This window comes from Drosophila gunungcola (assembly GCF_025200985.1).
Source record: "Drosophila gunungcola strain Sukarami chromosome 2R unlocalized genomic scaffold, Dgunungcola_SK_2 000004F, whole genome shotgun sequence".
NCBI lineage: Eukaryota > Metazoa > Arthropoda > Insecta > Diptera > Drosophilidae > Drosophila > Drosophila gunungcola.
Window position 1 is genome coordinate 799,831 of NW_026453167.1, and position 15,123 is coordinate 814,953.

The 15,123-nt window shown below is 44.2% G+C and overlaps 5 protein-coding genes and 2 non-coding genes across 12 annotated transcripts in view; 4 read left to right on the forward strand and 3 right to left on the reverse strand.

Annotated features, from left to right (window-relative positions):
* The window catches only part of LOC128254457 (mucin-5AC), a 40,181-nt gene extending 38,027 nt beyond the window's left edge, over positions 1–2,154 (forward strand). For 5 of the 6 annotated variants that reach the window (XM_052983583.1, XM_052983582.1, XM_052983586.1 and 2 more), the window contains exons 6-9: positions 76–391; positions 453–583; positions 644–811; positions 1,353–2,154. In XM_052983583.1, the coding sequence (XP_052839543.1) occupies positions 76–391; positions 453–583; positions 644–811; positions 1,353–1,691 (954 nt within the window). In that variant the 3' untranslated portion in view covers positions 1,692–2,154. Of the gene's footprint in view, positions 1–75; positions 396–452; positions 584–643; positions 812–1,352 lie in introns of those variants that run through there. The other variant, XR_008267549.1, reaches the window with a different exon arrangement.
* A 109-nt stretch (positions 2,155–2,263) lies between these two features.
* Trnaf-gaa (transfer RNA phenylalanine (anticodon GAA)) lies at positions 2,264–2,336 on the reverse strand. The gene has a single exon. It is a non-coding gene; the product is annotated as a tRNA-Phe (tRNA).
* Positions 2,337–2,513: 177 nt separating this feature from the next.
* Positions 2,514–2,586, forward strand: Trnaf-gaa (transfer RNA phenylalanine (anticodon GAA)). Its single transcript has one exon. It is a non-coding gene; the product is annotated as a tRNA-Phe (tRNA).
* A 102-nt stretch (positions 2,587–2,688) lies between these two features.
* LOC128253638 (E3 ubiquitin-protein ligase Smurf1) lies at positions 2,689–14,902 on the reverse strand. The gene is made up of 8 exons (XM_052982207.1): positions 14,358–14,902; positions 13,783–14,197; positions 13,681–13,719; positions 7,118–7,354; positions 4,815–7,053; positions 4,553–4,752; positions 4,330–4,493; positions 2,689–4,240 (listed from the first exon to the last, which is right to left on the reverse strand). Exons 2-8 carry the CDS (start codon positions 13,835–13,837, stop codon positions 3,956–3,958), a joined length of 3,219 nt encoding a protein of 1,072 aa, XP_052838167.1. The 5' UTR covers positions 13,838–14,197; positions 14,358–14,902; the 3' UTR covers positions 2,689–3,955.
* LOC128253640 (uncharacterized) lies at positions 7,476–8,012 on the forward strand. The gene has a single exon (XM_052982210.1). The coding sequence runs from the start codon at positions 7,664–7,666 to the stop codon at positions 7,883–7,885; it is 222 nt and encodes a 73-aa protein (XP_052838170.1). The 5' UTR covers positions 7,476–7,663; the 3' UTR covers positions 7,886–8,012.
* LOC128253641 (uncharacterized) lies at positions 7,988–8,258 on the forward strand. The gene has a single exon (XM_052982211.1). It carries the CDS (start codon positions 8,030–8,032, stop codon positions 8,198–8,200), a length of 171 nt encoding a protein of 56 aa, XP_052838171.1. The 5' UTR covers positions 7,988–8,029; the 3' UTR covers positions 8,201–8,258.
* On the reverse strand, positions 9,725–13,557 carry LOC128253639 (NADH dehydrogenase [ubiquinone] flavoprotein 1, mitochondrial). The gene has a single exon (XM_052982208.1). The coding sequence runs from the start codon at positions 12,259–12,261 to the stop codon at positions 10,192–10,194; it is 2,070 nt and encodes a 689-aa protein (XP_052838168.1). The 5' UTR covers positions 12,262–13,557; the 3' UTR covers positions 9,725–10,191.
* Positions 14,903–15,123: the final 221 nt, after the last annotated feature.

Here is a 15,123-nt window from a genome sequence, read left to right on the forward strand (position 1 = left end):
TTATCATCACAACTAAAAAATGTTGTGTAACGATGTTTATATATATTTTTAACCTTATTTTATTCCTTTGCCCAGCTCAACGATGTTTACTCCGGTGCCCCTCAACTGAACAAGTGGTACAAGAAGGTGCGCATAGACAGCTTCAGCAAGGGCAGCGTTCTGGTCGACTACTATGTGGAGCTGGCCAACATAACCGAAGATGTGGATACCCTGGAGATCCGTCAGCTGTTCCACGATGCCCTCACCAAGCCAGCGACTCCGGTTCTGCCCGACAAGGATGCCCAGGAAAATGAGACGGACAGTGTTTCGGGGCCGCAGGAGGAGCAGCTGGTCACGGCCAGCTATCAGATGGGCAAATACATCATCGATCCGGTGGCCACAGATTTTAGTGGTGAGTTCGGTGGTTAGTTTTTCCTATAACCTAATATTAATATTTATATGTTTACCTCCAGTCATAGCCAAAAATGTTCACAGCAATGTGGAGGTTGCTGAGGAAGATCTGCTCATTCCGCAATGGGCGATTGTGGTTATAGTGATTGGAGTGGGTTCTCTGGTGTTTGTCGTCATCTTTGGTGTCACTGTGGTAAGACGGATTATTAACTTCTGTAATTTTGAAAATGTGTATAACCGCATTTTTTACCAGTTGCTCAATCGGCAAAAGAGGGCCAAGAAGACGCCCATTCCTCTGACCAATGATATGCTAAACGAGCTGAAGGTCAATCACATGGGTGGTGCGGACAACTATGGCGTGGATGACTTTTATAACATAGACGATCCCTGGAACGATACCAAGCAACCTATTAAGCCGAAGGTATTTATCAAGCGATTAATTAGTACTTGAACTGAACTGCAGGAATAAAAAGATAATAGCAATAAATAGTGATCATTTTTTGATCAGGAAAGTCGCTTATAGTCGAATATCTTTTTTTGAGCAGCATTCTTGAAAGAAAAATGCATTTCAAATTAAATTTGTATTTGTTTTTATAGTTTATAAAAACGTTTTCGTCTTTAAGCGAAATTGTTGTAATCGAAAAACTTTAACTTTTAAAGTAGGTATTATATGTTGAGTATATTTTTTTTTGTTAAAAAAGAATATTTAAATTGTGATACGTATTATCCCAGGTTTAATGTGTTACTGCTCACTATAATTTTCGCAAAACAAAATCAGAGAAAGGACATTTACTTAGCAAACCTTGTTTTATTAAAACGTTTATAATGTTGATAAACGTTTTATACAGATTAGTAGTTTGCGTCACAAAAAAATTGTCGAAAATAACCTATTTTTAATTCTAAGCTATAATGCTGACTCTCATTATTATTATTGTCCCTATTAATGATGTGGTTTTTTTTAGCGATTCACCAACTCCATGCATGGCAGCAACAGTTCCAACATCTACGACAGCTGGCGCTCCACCCGCCATGCGCACACCAGTGGGGATTACTTCTACGACCAGCAGCCGACCTATTCGCAGAAGGGCGACTCGCTGAAGAGGCCGCAGCTCCATCATGGAAACCACAGCAGCCACAGGGAGTATCCCGCCAACAACCACCACCACCAGGCGCCTCAGCAGCACCAGCAGGCGTACGGACACCAGTATCCGGATGCCTTCGCCGATGCCCACCAGATGTATAGCTACAACAACCACGCGAGCCGGACGCGCTATTCCCGCGACTATGATCCCGACTTTTGAGCGGGATCTCCAGACTGGACTGGACTGGACCATCCATCCGTGCACTAGCTTTAGAGTAACTTGCGAACGATTTTGAGTTGTAACTTAATAGCGTAAAGAATCGTAGTTGTATTGCTGCTACATAATTTATCGTACTGCCTGCTGGCTTGGCTCAAAAGTCGACCACTTTTCAGTACACACAGCCAGCCGTAGCTAAAAACTAAGCTAAGCTATCTACTTGAGTATACTTAATGGAGCTGCTATATCTGGATGCCCTACACTTCCACTTAATATATGTATGAATAGAACTTTGGGGCTTGCCCCCCTGGAAAATAAATAGTCATGCACTCTTAGTTAATACTAGGTCGTATATAAAAAACTAGAAGCACTACAATATATACTTTGTATTACTTGAAGTACTGGCGACTTGCTATAATACTAATGATGTCTAAATCTAGGCAAAATAAATATAAAATTATATATATACGGATTTAGTTTCGTGTCTTGTTTTTTTGGGGAAGTATGGAAATTAAGAAATATTAAGTTCAAACATGTAATTCCAGTTTTTAATGCGAAGAAAATAAAAAAGTAATTGCCGAAACCCGGGATTGAACCGGGGACCTTTAGATCTTCAGTCTAACGCTCTCCCAACTGAGCTATTTCGGCAGATGAATTCCGTGCGGCAAACTACAGTTTTCAAGCCAGCTATTTAAGATTAAAGGAAATTAGAGGAAGTCTTTGCTAAAAGCATTACGCTCTTTTCAACACTGAATGCGTATTAAAGACTCAAACCATTGAACATGGCTGATGTAAAAACTGTCGTTTGACGCAGAACATTTATCCGCCGAAATAGCTCAGTTGGGAGAGCGTTAGACTGAAGATCTAAAGGTCCCCGGTTCAATCCCGGGTTTCGGCAATGACTCTTTTTTTAATTCTTTAATATACATTTTTTAAATAGACATTTTTGCCTCATTTTTTAGACAACATAATTCAGCCAGGTTAATAAAACAACTGTAGCGTAAGGCTCATTTATTTATTCATTCCTTTTGGATTAATGGAGCAGAGTCCTTGTCAATGTGCGCAGGATTTCTGCCTTAGAATTCTTAGTCATTCGCATCCTAGATCTCGCTAAAGCTAAAGAGTTAACGATCGATTTGTGTTGTATCTTGGGGGATTACTTCTATCTGCTTGAATCCAATGGTTAAATTCTCGCTTTTAATACAAAATTAATAGATCTCACATATGCACTACATTTGGGGGTATGGTGGCTTTTGGGAATGGGGTTGGGTGGGGGGATCTTAAATATCTACCAATTGTTTTGTTTTAAGTAAAGTCAGATAAAATTTTCACTAATATCACCTAGAAATTTGTCCAATTCTTTTTCATTAAAACTGATGTAAATATGTATTAAAGATGTACGTGTATATGAAGTTTGATCCTTAGAGTTTGATTTTGGCGATGGGCAAGAAATAAAATTAAACCCAACATAAAAAGTAATTTAAATAATTTGCGTTTATTTAAAAATTAAAAAAAACTAATTTAATAATTGAGTAATTTTTCAAGTTCTTTGTTTTGCACATACTTATAAAATATGCAAACTTGGTTGTGTCGATGAGCGTGTTGATGTTGGCGTGTGATTAAGGACGATTTAAACAATAATTAAAAACTTAGCAGTGAGTTCGATTGGTTTTTATAAATGTACAAAATGTAATTAATAAACATCAAAAATATGTTCTAAACTAAACAAAAGCACGAAAGAATTGCCGGTCCAATGCCTACAATTAAAAATTTTGTTATGCCTAATTATCAACTATGATATATGTATAATCTTGTATAATTGTATGTATAATTGGTTTCGTAATATTTTAAACTACAATTTATAACACGCGCCACGACGTAAACAAACAAAGGCCAGGATAGATATATATATATATATGTATATGTCTGTTTGGGGGTGTGAAAGTGAATATATTCATATATATATGCACTTGGTAACTATGTATACGATGAGTCAGTACATACTCGCTAAATAATTAAATTTTTTAACTGCAAAATGCGCAGCACACAAGATTAAACAGCGCTGCGGGAGCAGTTCATCAACAAACAAATAAAAATAAAAACTTATCATCTTGACCAGGGTCAGTACAATTTTGATTTCAAATCGCCTTGATATATGCTTCATTATAATGTGTATAATATATAATTAAAGGTGTCTATGTATATGCATATGCGTGGATTGGGTGCGGGTGGTGGTCACAGGATCACTGCATCTCATCTGCTGGTCCCTACTCCACGGCGAAGCCGCAGGTCTCCTCAACGGCCTGCGTCAGCTTGTCGCAGAGCAGCTGGTACGTCTCGTAGGGCGGCAAATCGATCCGGTTAAAGCAGGTGTGCGCCTTGGGCAAATTCTGGGTGGGCACGTCGGCAGTCAGGTGAATGGTGAAGAGTCGTGGTCCCACCGCTCCTGTAGATCCTTGCAACGCTCGGAATCCCTGAAGCGGCACTCGCGACGAACCCGTCACAAACTGCAGCAGGCGAGCCCGCATCTCAGAGCTATAAGACTCGACAACCTAGAAAAGAAAATATTGGAATTAACCATCTAAATGCCAATGGACACATCCAGTACACCCAAACTGAGAGCAAATCTAACTGTACATACCTGCCAGAACCACAACACCTGCGTCGTTTCGTTCGTACAGTGCTTCAGTCTCGTATTGTTCCGCCAGTCGTTGACATCAATGCTGGAGATGCCGCCAATGACCAATTCCAGTTCGCGTTCATCAAACGGTCTTAACAGATGGCTGGGTATAAGCTCACAAAATCCTGCAAAATAATCTCAAATGAATGCCTTACTCGTCTTAAAGTTAATTCCAACTACAAACCTTTCTGCAGAGCCAGAAACTGCTGTTCAATGCCGCGCATAAAACGATAGTTCACGTATAGCTTGACATACTCCCGTTTGTTCTCCTCCGTGACAGGAATGGAGGCACCTCCCGGCTTCAGTTCGTGCACCACCAGAGCGCCAAAGCTATTGTTCTCCACACTGAAGGTGGATTCGATGATGCCGCTGATATTGCTTTCCCTTAAATTGTTTAATGATTAATTAATAAACTGTTGAGAAACGAATATAAATCCTAGACTTACAGCATCCAGGTGAGGCTGCGATGCAGCTCCGGATCCACGCCTTCAATATCACCAAGCGTAATCGGTTTGTTCAGTAGCTGCTTGTAGAAGGGCGTGGTGAAGCCACCATCCAGACAGTGCCCGTGGAACACGGCAATGCCCAGGGTGCGACCCACAAAATGAAAGTAGGACAGGTGATCGGGATTGACCCCAGAGTCTGGATTGATCTGCAGCGTGTAGTGGTCATCCCGACTGTACTGGAACAGGCCGTACTGCGGATTGAGCATCTCGCGCGAGAGCAGGTGCAGCCATTCGCGAGCCACGCCGCCGTAGTCCAGACCCTCCTCGCCCTTGAACTTCACCATCAGGCGCTTGCGCATATCCTTGGCCCGCATTTTCATAATCAGTCTATAGCTCTCCTCGAAAATCTCGTTGCGCGACACCTCCAGGCGGCAGTGGCCGGATTGCGGTTGCATCGTTTGCAGCTCGGTGCGCAGGGCTCGCAGCTTGCCCACCAAATCGCGGCGATACTTGGGCAGGAGGTCGGCGCCCTCGAGCAATCCCTGCGGCAGATCCGGAACAATGCGATGGGGCGGGTTGGTAGTAGTAGTATTCGTAGTGGTGGTCGTTGTGGCCGCGGCGTTGTTTGCTGATTGCGCCGGCACTGCTGCTGCTGTGGCCGAGGACGTTGCTGCAGTTGCGGGAGTGGCGGCTGGCGGAGCAGGACTACCTGCGCTTGCAGCGGCTGCCGGCGGCACTGCCCCCCTTCGAATCATCTGCAAAATGCTGCCACTCAATCGGGGATCCGTGAACTGCGTGGTTCGATTGTTGTGGTCCACAAAGTAAACCCTGCCCGAGGCCGTCTTCCGCTGCTCCCAGCCGCTCGGCAGTGGTCCAATCGCATCCAGCGTCAGATGCTGGGTGTCGAAGTCACGGGGTATCCGAGGATCGTGCCACGTGGACACGCCCGTGGGTATGTGATAGAAGTACACCTGGCCTTGTTGCGTGGTCCGCATTTCATAGCCCGGCGGCAGATCCAAAAAGGGACGCGCTGCCTGGTTGGCCGCCGCAATGGCCGATGCATACCGCTGACCAGATCCTCCTCCTCCTCCTCCTCCCGTGCCCGAAGTGCCTCCATTTCGAGTTCCCCGCGATGAGCGGCGCCTCGTGGAGGACTCCTCACCCTGTTGCCGCGAACTGCGACGCTGGGAACGCTGACCGGGAGTGGCGGCCGTATAGGATCGGCTTCCTCCGCCACCTGGAGTGCTGTTCGCATTCGGACTGTGAACGTTTCCATTGGCCGAGGGGGTCACAGAAGCGGGTGGCGACGTATTCGGTGTTGGCGGACTCTGGCTGTGCCTGGGAGGAGTGGTGGTCGTCGTCGTCGTCGTCGTCGAACCTGCAGTTGTGGTTGTGTTGGCATCCTCCTGCGTCCACCCGTTGGTCGCACTTTGGGGCTGTGCCGCCTGGCCACTGCCAGTGCCACTTCCATTCTGAGCATTCCCGTTCACATAGTTCTGCTGACCCGTGGGCGATGTGGGCGTGGCCTCTGGCGGAGCATGGCCATTCGTTTGGTGCTTTGGCGTTTTCACATGATTATCGTTGCTGTGGAGGCGTACCGACGCCGATGTTGTGCTGCTGCTGGTGGGCGTGGCCGTTTCGTTTGTGGGACGCTGCTCCAAAGTGCGACCTCCCGACGAGGATGAGTTGGAGGCGGAGGTCTTCTTGCCAGGCGTCGTAGTGGCCGACGAAACAGAAACAGGCGTTGTGGGGCTGGTGTTCTCCTTGCCAACGCTGGACAGGATCTCCGTGGAGTGCCGCCGTTCATCTAAAGCCGTCACCGCCGCCGAGTCCCGACTGCGATGGCCGCCATTCATCAGATTGGTGCAGGTCGTGGAGCGCGTTGGTCCAGCCGGCGCCTGTCGATCACCACTGTTGCCATTGTGGTTGTTGTGCCGTTGCTGCGGTGAAATGGTCTGGCTTACAACCGGATGCCTGGGCCTGTCCCACTGCGTCGACTTGGTCGCATGATTGACATAGTAAATGCGTCCGTTGTCCGTGCGGCGCTCCTCCCAGCCCTCGGGCAAGCTATCCTCCGAAGAGTCGTCCTCCGAGGGGCCACGCACATCACCACTGGGTCCCACAATGGCCAGGGGATTGCCACTACTAGGTCCGTCCTTCGAGAGCAACGAAATGATGATCTGACCACGCACCAGCTCATCGTCATCCGGCGACAGTTTGCCCAGGTCCAAGCGTTGAACTTAAAAAGTAAAATGGGTTATTAGAAAAGGTTTGGAAAACTGTTTAAAGCAATATTCACATACATCCGGCTCCCTTGAGGCTCTGTATGTTGAATGCGGGTATCCTCACACAGCCCAGGAATCCACTGCCCTTGTGTATCTTGCGCTGATTCCACACGGTTATCGTGATGGCGTCGCCAATGCCCAGAAACAAATCGTAGTGTGCATTCCATTTTGGATCCAGCGAGGACTTGCTTATCTCCGTCGAGTACACCTGGCCAGTTCCATCCACCTGAACCTTAGCAAAGGGATCGGGCAGGCCTGCAAAATTGGCAAAACAAAATAAGCAATTAGCAAGTAGGGCTTTTTGTTCAAGCAAATCTCTACTAGATTTCAAAAAAATTATTGTTCTGCATAAACATGCACTCTCTATTGTCATCGATCATTACAAATCATGACAATCGGTTAGCGTGGCTCACATTTGATGGGAACAATTGGTCTATTTAACACTGTAAATTGCAGGCAGTGTTAAATGTGATCTGTAAACCAAGGGTTCACACGAAAGTCTCTATCAAATAAACCTATTTAAACATACTCCATGATATTTGTCTTTTTTAGTTTGCATCTAACATGGAACGCTTAAAGAATATTGTGGTTTTGCTGATTTTAATATTGCCTCCGTTTTATTGGAGCTCTGTCGGATATAGTCACCAACATCCTGGCTTTGTCCAACGCTTGCAGATTAAGCCCGGTTGTTTGCAGGTGCCTCAGAAATACACCGAAGCGACAACTCCGACACCAACAATAATCTTTTCTTCGCTGGAGGAGGTCAACAGCAGAGAAGCAGATTAATCATTTATGAGAATAAGTTCCCCCCGAGTGTGAGTTCCCTACTCGAATTAAGCTTATCGCTTTAAGATTGTAAAGCCCCCGCTTAAATGCGGCCTATATAAGCGCAGCCACTCCCTGAGAGATCATCATTTGCAAAACAACACAATGTCTTCTAATTGGATTCACCTTCTGGGACTGCTGGCAGTGTTCCTTTTCGTAACCCTGGCTGCAGGAGATCCATTTCCCTTCGACGAGAGACGCCACAGAGGCTGGAACCCAAGGCCTGGATCGATGCCGCAGATTCCCACCACCCCACCTTTCAATCCTTACGGATAAGGCTTTATATATATAAATAAATTCAACAAAATAAATATTTTCTAATTTAAAGAACTAAGTGCTTTATAAACATTTATATTTTTAAGGGACATCATTTTCATCTTTAAACGTATAGAACTATGTTTAACTTTATAAACATTTCTATATTTCAGGAATATGTTTTCAATCTTTCCGAACATACAAAGTGTCCCACATAGAAATAGTATTTCTATATTAAGAACTCGGCTGACAATCATTTGGAGACCCACACCACTTTTTGTCTTTTTGGTGTAAGGGCAAGAAATGTCAATTAAATCTGAACAATGCCTCAATAAAAATGTTTACATCCCATCGGCCAGCAGCAAACGTGAATGCGGTCAAGTGTCATTAGTCAGAAGACAGAGATATGGGGAAACACACATAGAAGAGCCCGCGGAGAAACGAAATCTATCTGCCAATCTCCGCTATCAGAACAGAAATAGGAACCCCCGCTGCCGCACCACGTTTTTGCTTATCGTCTTGGACGACCACCGATAATGCCTCGAATCTTGACAAATTAAGCGCCCGGCATTCCGGCTGAATTAAACAATTAAGAACTATATCGATGATTTATGCGGACCAGACCCGACTAGACCCAACCAGTCCCGCCCAGTCTGACAGCCTCTGACTCACGGACTCACGGTAGACATCACAACTAGGTGTTTCGCACTTCCATATTTGTGCCTATAGTATAGGCTCTATATCCATTCGTGAATCGTTATCTAAAGGCTGCCGCTGTTGTCATGCTATCTGCCACAAGCAGAGCCAGAGCAGGAGCAGGAGCAGGAGGAGGCATTCCCTTTCATCAGCTGGTGAGGATACGGATACTAACAACCCGTTTGACGTGGCCAGGTAATTCGAGTAGGCCACATTGCAACGTCTTCGCTGTCGTCGCCAGGCAGCTGTTGATTGATTTTATGCAAGAGAGCACATACAAGGAACAGCAGGGGAAATGAGTAGAGGTAGGTAGACCAGCAGAACAACTAAAGAACACTCTATATGGAAGAAAAAGGTGTGCACAAGTTAGAGGAAAGAGGTAAATTTCAACGTTAAAGAAGAACTGCTAAATGTATAAAAAAAATCGGTTTCAGTACCGTACATTGCACAAATGTTTCTATTCTACGAAAATAAACAAATTTTCCACCAAAGGGATTCGAAATGAAATTGGGAACAAATCCAACAGAACAACCATTTAACATTCTATATCAATGTTGCTATAGATTTTGTGTTGATAAATGGAATTCTACGAAAAGAACTAAGTTTTCAACCAAGGGATTCGAGTTTAAATGCGGAACAGATCCATAATCTTTAAAGATTCACCAGCAGACACATATATGACAAATTATTTTGATTTGTGTTGGGTACAAAAATAAATATATTTTTTCAAACAAAATAAAACATTTTCGTTGTATTGGAGTAGAATGTAATCGTGTAGAATTCGTGATTTCGTAAAAATGCCTTTGTAAACTGAACAAAAAAAAAACCAGGGCGGATGTTTGAATTTGTGTCAAGACAATTGGCTTGCTAATAAAACTTTATGATTATTAAGCGTTTGGGTAAATCGTACTTAAGATAAGCAGCGGATATTTCAGAATAACTATTTCAAGCAACAAACCCTCTGCATTGCATAAGCCAACATCCAAGCCCACAAGCCAGACTTCCTCACTCTTTTCACGGCTGAGCTGCCTGAAAAGTGAGACAGAAGAATAAAGAAAGCCCCGCGGATTAGCGGCTGACAGACCAGCAGCCGTGTTTTGGGGCAAACCTAGCAACATGGCCATTCACATGTTCAACCCCCTCTGGCTTAACGCTACGTGGCACAATTTCGTGGCCCAGTCGGCAAGGCGGGGAAGTTAACGACTGGCTGCACTTTCACTCGGACGGAAGCCGGCGGAAGTCAGCGGAGCTTGAAGTCAGCCGCATGCCACTGCCCTGAAGGAATTGGACACAAAAGAGTAGGTAGTAGTCACGCTTTATTCTGGACAAGGAGGCACTGTTTGGCAAGGGAAGCGCTGGGCGGCGATGGCATCTGCTTCAGCCTGCTCAGCGGCCTCCCGCTTCCTGATCCGCTCCTCGATGAGCGGACGAAAGTGACGGATGAGTCCTTGGGGCGGCCAGGCGGCACCATCGCCCAGAGCGCAAATGGTATGACCCTCGATCTGCTTGGTAAGCTCCCATAGCATATCGATCTCGCCGATCTGGGCGTTTCCAGTGACGAATCTCTGCATGATCATGTTCACCCAGTGAAGGCCCTCGCGACAGGGAGTGCACTGGCCGCAGCTCTCGTGCTTGTAAAAGGAGGACAGGCGGGCAATGGCCTTGATAATATCCGTATCCTTGTTCATCACAATCATGGCACCGGTTCCCAAGGAGGAACGCACTTCCATCAGGCCATCATAGTCGTGAATTGAGCGCTCGGCATCTTCTTTGGTAATACAGGGAGTTGAAGAGCCACCCGGAATGATGGCCAGCAGATTGTCCCAGCCACCGATAACTCCACCAGCATGGCGTTCTATCAACTCCTTGGTCGAAATGGACATCTCCTCTTCGACGGTGCAGGGCTTGCAAACGTGACCCGAGATATTAAATAACTTGGTGCCCGAGTTCCGGGTGCGTCCAAAGCTGGCGAACCACTTGCCCCCGCGCCGGCAAATTGTTGGAGCCACGGCCACCGTTTCCACATTGGTCACCGTCGAGGGACAGCCAAAGACACCGACATCCGCCGGAAAGGGAGGCTTGTTTCTTGGCTTGCCCGCCTTGCCCTCAATGGATTCAATCAGGGAAGTCTCCTCTCCACAAACATAGGCACCCGCACCTCGCTGCACATAGAGATCGAAATCAAACCCCGAGCCACAAGCATTCTTGCCCAGGTAACCAGCTTTGTAGGCTTCTATTATGGCATACTGAAGATTGCAGGCCTCGTTGTAGAACTCGCCACGAATGTAAATGAATCCGGTGGTGGCACCCATTGCCCGTCCAGCGATGAGACATCCCTCGATCAACTTGTGCGGATCGTGGCGCAATATCTCTCGATCCTTGCAAGTCCCGGGTTCGCCTTCATCCGCGTTGACCAGCAGAAACTTGGGCCTGCCATCGGGCGGCTTGTGCATGAAGGACCACTTAAGTCCACTAGGGAACGCGGCGCCACCACGTCCTCGCAGTCCAGAGGTCTTTATCTCATTCACAATCCATATGTCGCCCTTGTCCAATATCTCCTTGGTCTTGTACCAATCTCCTCGCTTCATTGCCGCCTTCAACCGCCAATCGTGACGTCCATATAAATTGGTGAAGATTCGATCTGCATCGGCCAGTGGTCCAAAAGTGGTTTTCGTCTGCGGTGGGGGAGTTCCAGGCGGCGGACCTTTAGGAGAAGAACCTTTAGGTGGAGGAGAACCACCTTTTGGTGGAGCAGAGTCGCCTTTGGGTGGTGGGGTTGAAGATGGCTCCTTGGCTTGCAAACTCATCATAGGCTTTATTTCCTCGTTCGAAGCTGCTTCTTCTTTTATCCCAACCAACTGATCTGTAAATTCATCCCTTAGCCCTTCCACTTTTTCCTCGAGCTTAGACTTCTTTCTTGTAGCAATACCTTTAATCCTTTCTAATAACTTGGCTTTAATTCTTATTTTTTCATCTGGTTCCAGTGCTTTTTCGGCATTTTCATTGATTGGAAATTTCTTTGTGGGTGGTGGTTTTTTAGTGGGAAATTTTGGACAATCCTCTTGGATTTGATTGTTAGTTTTTAAATTGTCCCTTTTAATACTACGCTGTTCGGAAGATAGTAAATCGTCGTTATCATTGAGTTGATTATGAGATACTTGCGCTGACCAATTTATTGGTGGAATGGAGCTTTCAGTGTAGTTTGGTATATTGAGCTTAACATCTCTTATGATAGCGGTTCCGATAATGTTAACCAATTTCCTGTCTTCAATTTTATCAGCAACTTGAAGTTTTTTTACTTCCGAAAAGCATTTTTGGCCCCGAGTTAGCACCGAAGAAATCTTGTAAGCACCAAAAAGTCGGCGATGCAATAGCAAAGATATCATTATGTCGTCTATATCCGGCAGCTATGAATTCTTTATTATGTGTGTACTATGTTGTTTTGTATGAAAGAAAGCTCCCTGGCTTACTATGTATGTCTCAGATTTTTGCAAGTTATAAGAACTCCCTATTATGCAGCCTGTTATTATTCACAATTGTATAATTTATGGCCTAAGCGATCTATTTATAACGTCTCCAAACAAACCAACATTCAAGCTAGGATTTGCCCATTGATGACTGTTCGCGACGATGGGTACACCACGAATCTAATCAAAATACTCAATAAAACTATTTGTGTTTGTTATATATGGTGGAGACAAAAACTAAATAACTATGCCATATTCGACAGTGAGCCACGGAATTCAGACATTAGACACTAGCATTAATACGCCGTCCCATATGGAAGTGTCACCAGCGGCCCCAGAACCATTTTCGGTTCAATCCAAAGATCCCTTTATTGGAATCTGACGTATATAGTACACCACATATATCGTACAGCTAGTAATATTTAGGCAGCACATTGGGCAATGCGTGATTTAAGTGCAGCCAAGTGTAAAAAATGTACAAGAAGTGGAAAAAAGGCGAATAATAAATAACAAATACAGAGAAAGAAAAATTATGACGTGTGCGATTGTGTTTGTGGGCGAAAGAGTGAGCCGCAATGAAAGCAAATTAGTAATAATCACTTTTGTTATATCTAAACAAAATATGGAATAAGCGCTCAGATATGGCACCACTCACACTCACCCACTTTCGAGTTAATGGGAGCGGAGTGCCGAGGGGAAGACCCCCATGCCCGCCCCTTTTCCGCAATTTGTATAAAAATGAAAGTAGACAAAAGGAAGTGCTAAATTTAGCGATACCTCATATGCATAGCTAAATGCGAAGACGAAAAAGCAGCAGCGCCACAAGCGCCGCAAATAAAACAAAACTTTAATTTACCGCAAAGTGTGTGTTTTGATTAGGAGGGCTAAACAGAAACATAATTGATGGTTTTTAAACAAAACTTTGCTGATTTTAAAGCAGCCGAACTGCCCGAAATTTCCCGTGACTTACAAAAAGTGAGTCAAGTAATTAGCCCCAATCAGCAAAACAAATTCTCAAAGTATAAAACGTAATCAGGAAATGTTAAGTTCTTACGCAAAGATATACCTCAAAAAATATGGACAACTTTATTGACTGATTTTTACAAAATCTATTAAACGTAAAGTAATCGACCACTTCAGCAGCCATTGATAAGTCATTAAAAAGTTTCAATATTTTTACTACATAATATGTAAAATCTAACCAATTCGGTAATTTCAAGATAACTTTAAATCATTCCATCGGATTAACAAAACCCTTTATGATAATCTATTCCTGATATACTTCTTTAAAACCCCTTCTATTAATGTTCCTTAAATCTCTGTTTTGAAAATACTCACGAAATAAATCCTTGCGAGCCAAATTTCTAGCACACAATACTGTAAAAAAGACCATAAATTAAATGGATTTATTTCGAATGGATTATATAGCAGCATACTTACTCGTTATTCTAACTTTGTGTGTACCATTGCGACGTGGGTAATCCAATTTATTCATAATTTCCGACTTTTAATTGATATTGTTTGGTTTGTATAAAAATAAATGGATTTATTTTGTATATTGATTATTTATACGCCGCGTGCATGTTTGTTGTTGTTGTTGAAGTGGCGGACGGAGCGCAAAGAAGTAGAGGAATGAGGAGGAGAAGAAGAAGGAGAGGAAACGAAGGAGGAGGAGGAGCAGGTGAGGGCGGTGAGAGGTATTTTCATTGCCGAAGGTAACTGCAGTTGTTTTTGTTGCTGCTGTTGCGGTAGCCTTGACGGTTGCAATTGTTGTAGTTTTTACGTTTGTTGCTGTGTGTCATTTCACACGCACATAGATATATAAATAATAACACCGATTTGCAGTTCTTACAAGCTACAATGCAAGATAAGAAAAAAAAAGGGTATTATAAGTAAGTTTTTCAAAGATAATGTATGTATTTTTGACCAAGTGCAAAAACCCAGCCCAAAAGTGAAGGTATAGGTATATAGGTAAGTAATCTTGCAGGTAGGCAAAAAATTCACGAAAAACTCACCCGAATTTGTTTTGCTGCTGTTGTTGTTACTATTGTTGTTGCTGCTGCTGCACCTCACACGCACATGTCTCACTCTCTCACGCACACAGGGCTACTCACGCATGCTGTAGGTGAGAGCGGGAGGGGAGTCTCGATTTGTCTCACCCTCTCTCTCTATTATTTCACAAATTGCATTAAATGAAATACCGCTAGGCGTTTAATTAACTTTAATTTAGTCGCTGCTCCAGTATGGGTGCCTCACTATTTACTCGCACTCGTATTTCCTTCGCTACAACGATGTGTGTGCGAGTGTGTGTGAGTGGTACTAGAATTTGCAATAATAACCAACGGAGGCACAGTTTTATAGCTCTAGTTCACTTGAAATCGGCCAAAAAATCTACAAACCACGCACGCCCACGAACGGATCGGTTGATAATGCGCGAATTTTGCTGTCGCGGCCACACGCGCTATTGTTTTACGATGGATTCCCTTAAAAATTTAACTACAACTTCGAACGCCATTTTTATTAGTGGTGGCAGAACGTCTAGGTGTGGAACAAAAATCGATGTTTGTATGATACTATCGAATATATTTTTCCAGCAATAATCGATTATTCACTTGATTAAATTTTGATAAACTAAATTATGTATACATATATATTTACAAATATAAGGTTAGTTTTAAATAGTTTTGCACAGAGATCAAAAATCTAACAGTTAAAATCAACTTAGTTTTGTGTTCACTACATGCCTCGGCGAATTTTACTGAGGGACCGTTATCCATATGT

Coding starts and splice junctions, on each gene's coding strand:
- LOC128253640 (XM_052982210.1), top strand. CDS start 7,664: ATGGAACGCTTAAAGAATATTGTGGTTTTGCTGATTTTAATATTGCCT.
- LOC128253641 (XM_052982211.1), top strand. CDS start 8,030: ATGTCTTCTAATTGGATTCACCTTCTGGGACTGCTGGCAGTGTTCCTT.
- LOC128253639 (XM_052982208.1), bottom strand. CDS start 12,261: ATGATATCTTTGCTATTGCATCGCCGACTTTTTGGTGCTTACAAGATT.
- LOC128253638 (XM_052982207.1), bottom strand. CDS start 13,837: ATGAATAAATTGGATTACCCACGTCGCAATGGTACACACAAAGTTAGA. Junction 7,054..7,117: donor GAGCCTCAAGGGAGCCGGAT/GTATGTGAATAT, acceptor TTACTTTTTAAG/TTCAACGCTTGGACCTGGGC. Junction 4,753..4,814: donor CGCAGCCTCACCTGGATGCT/GTAAGTCTAGGA, acceptor AAACAATTTAAG/GGAAAGCAATATCAGCGGCA.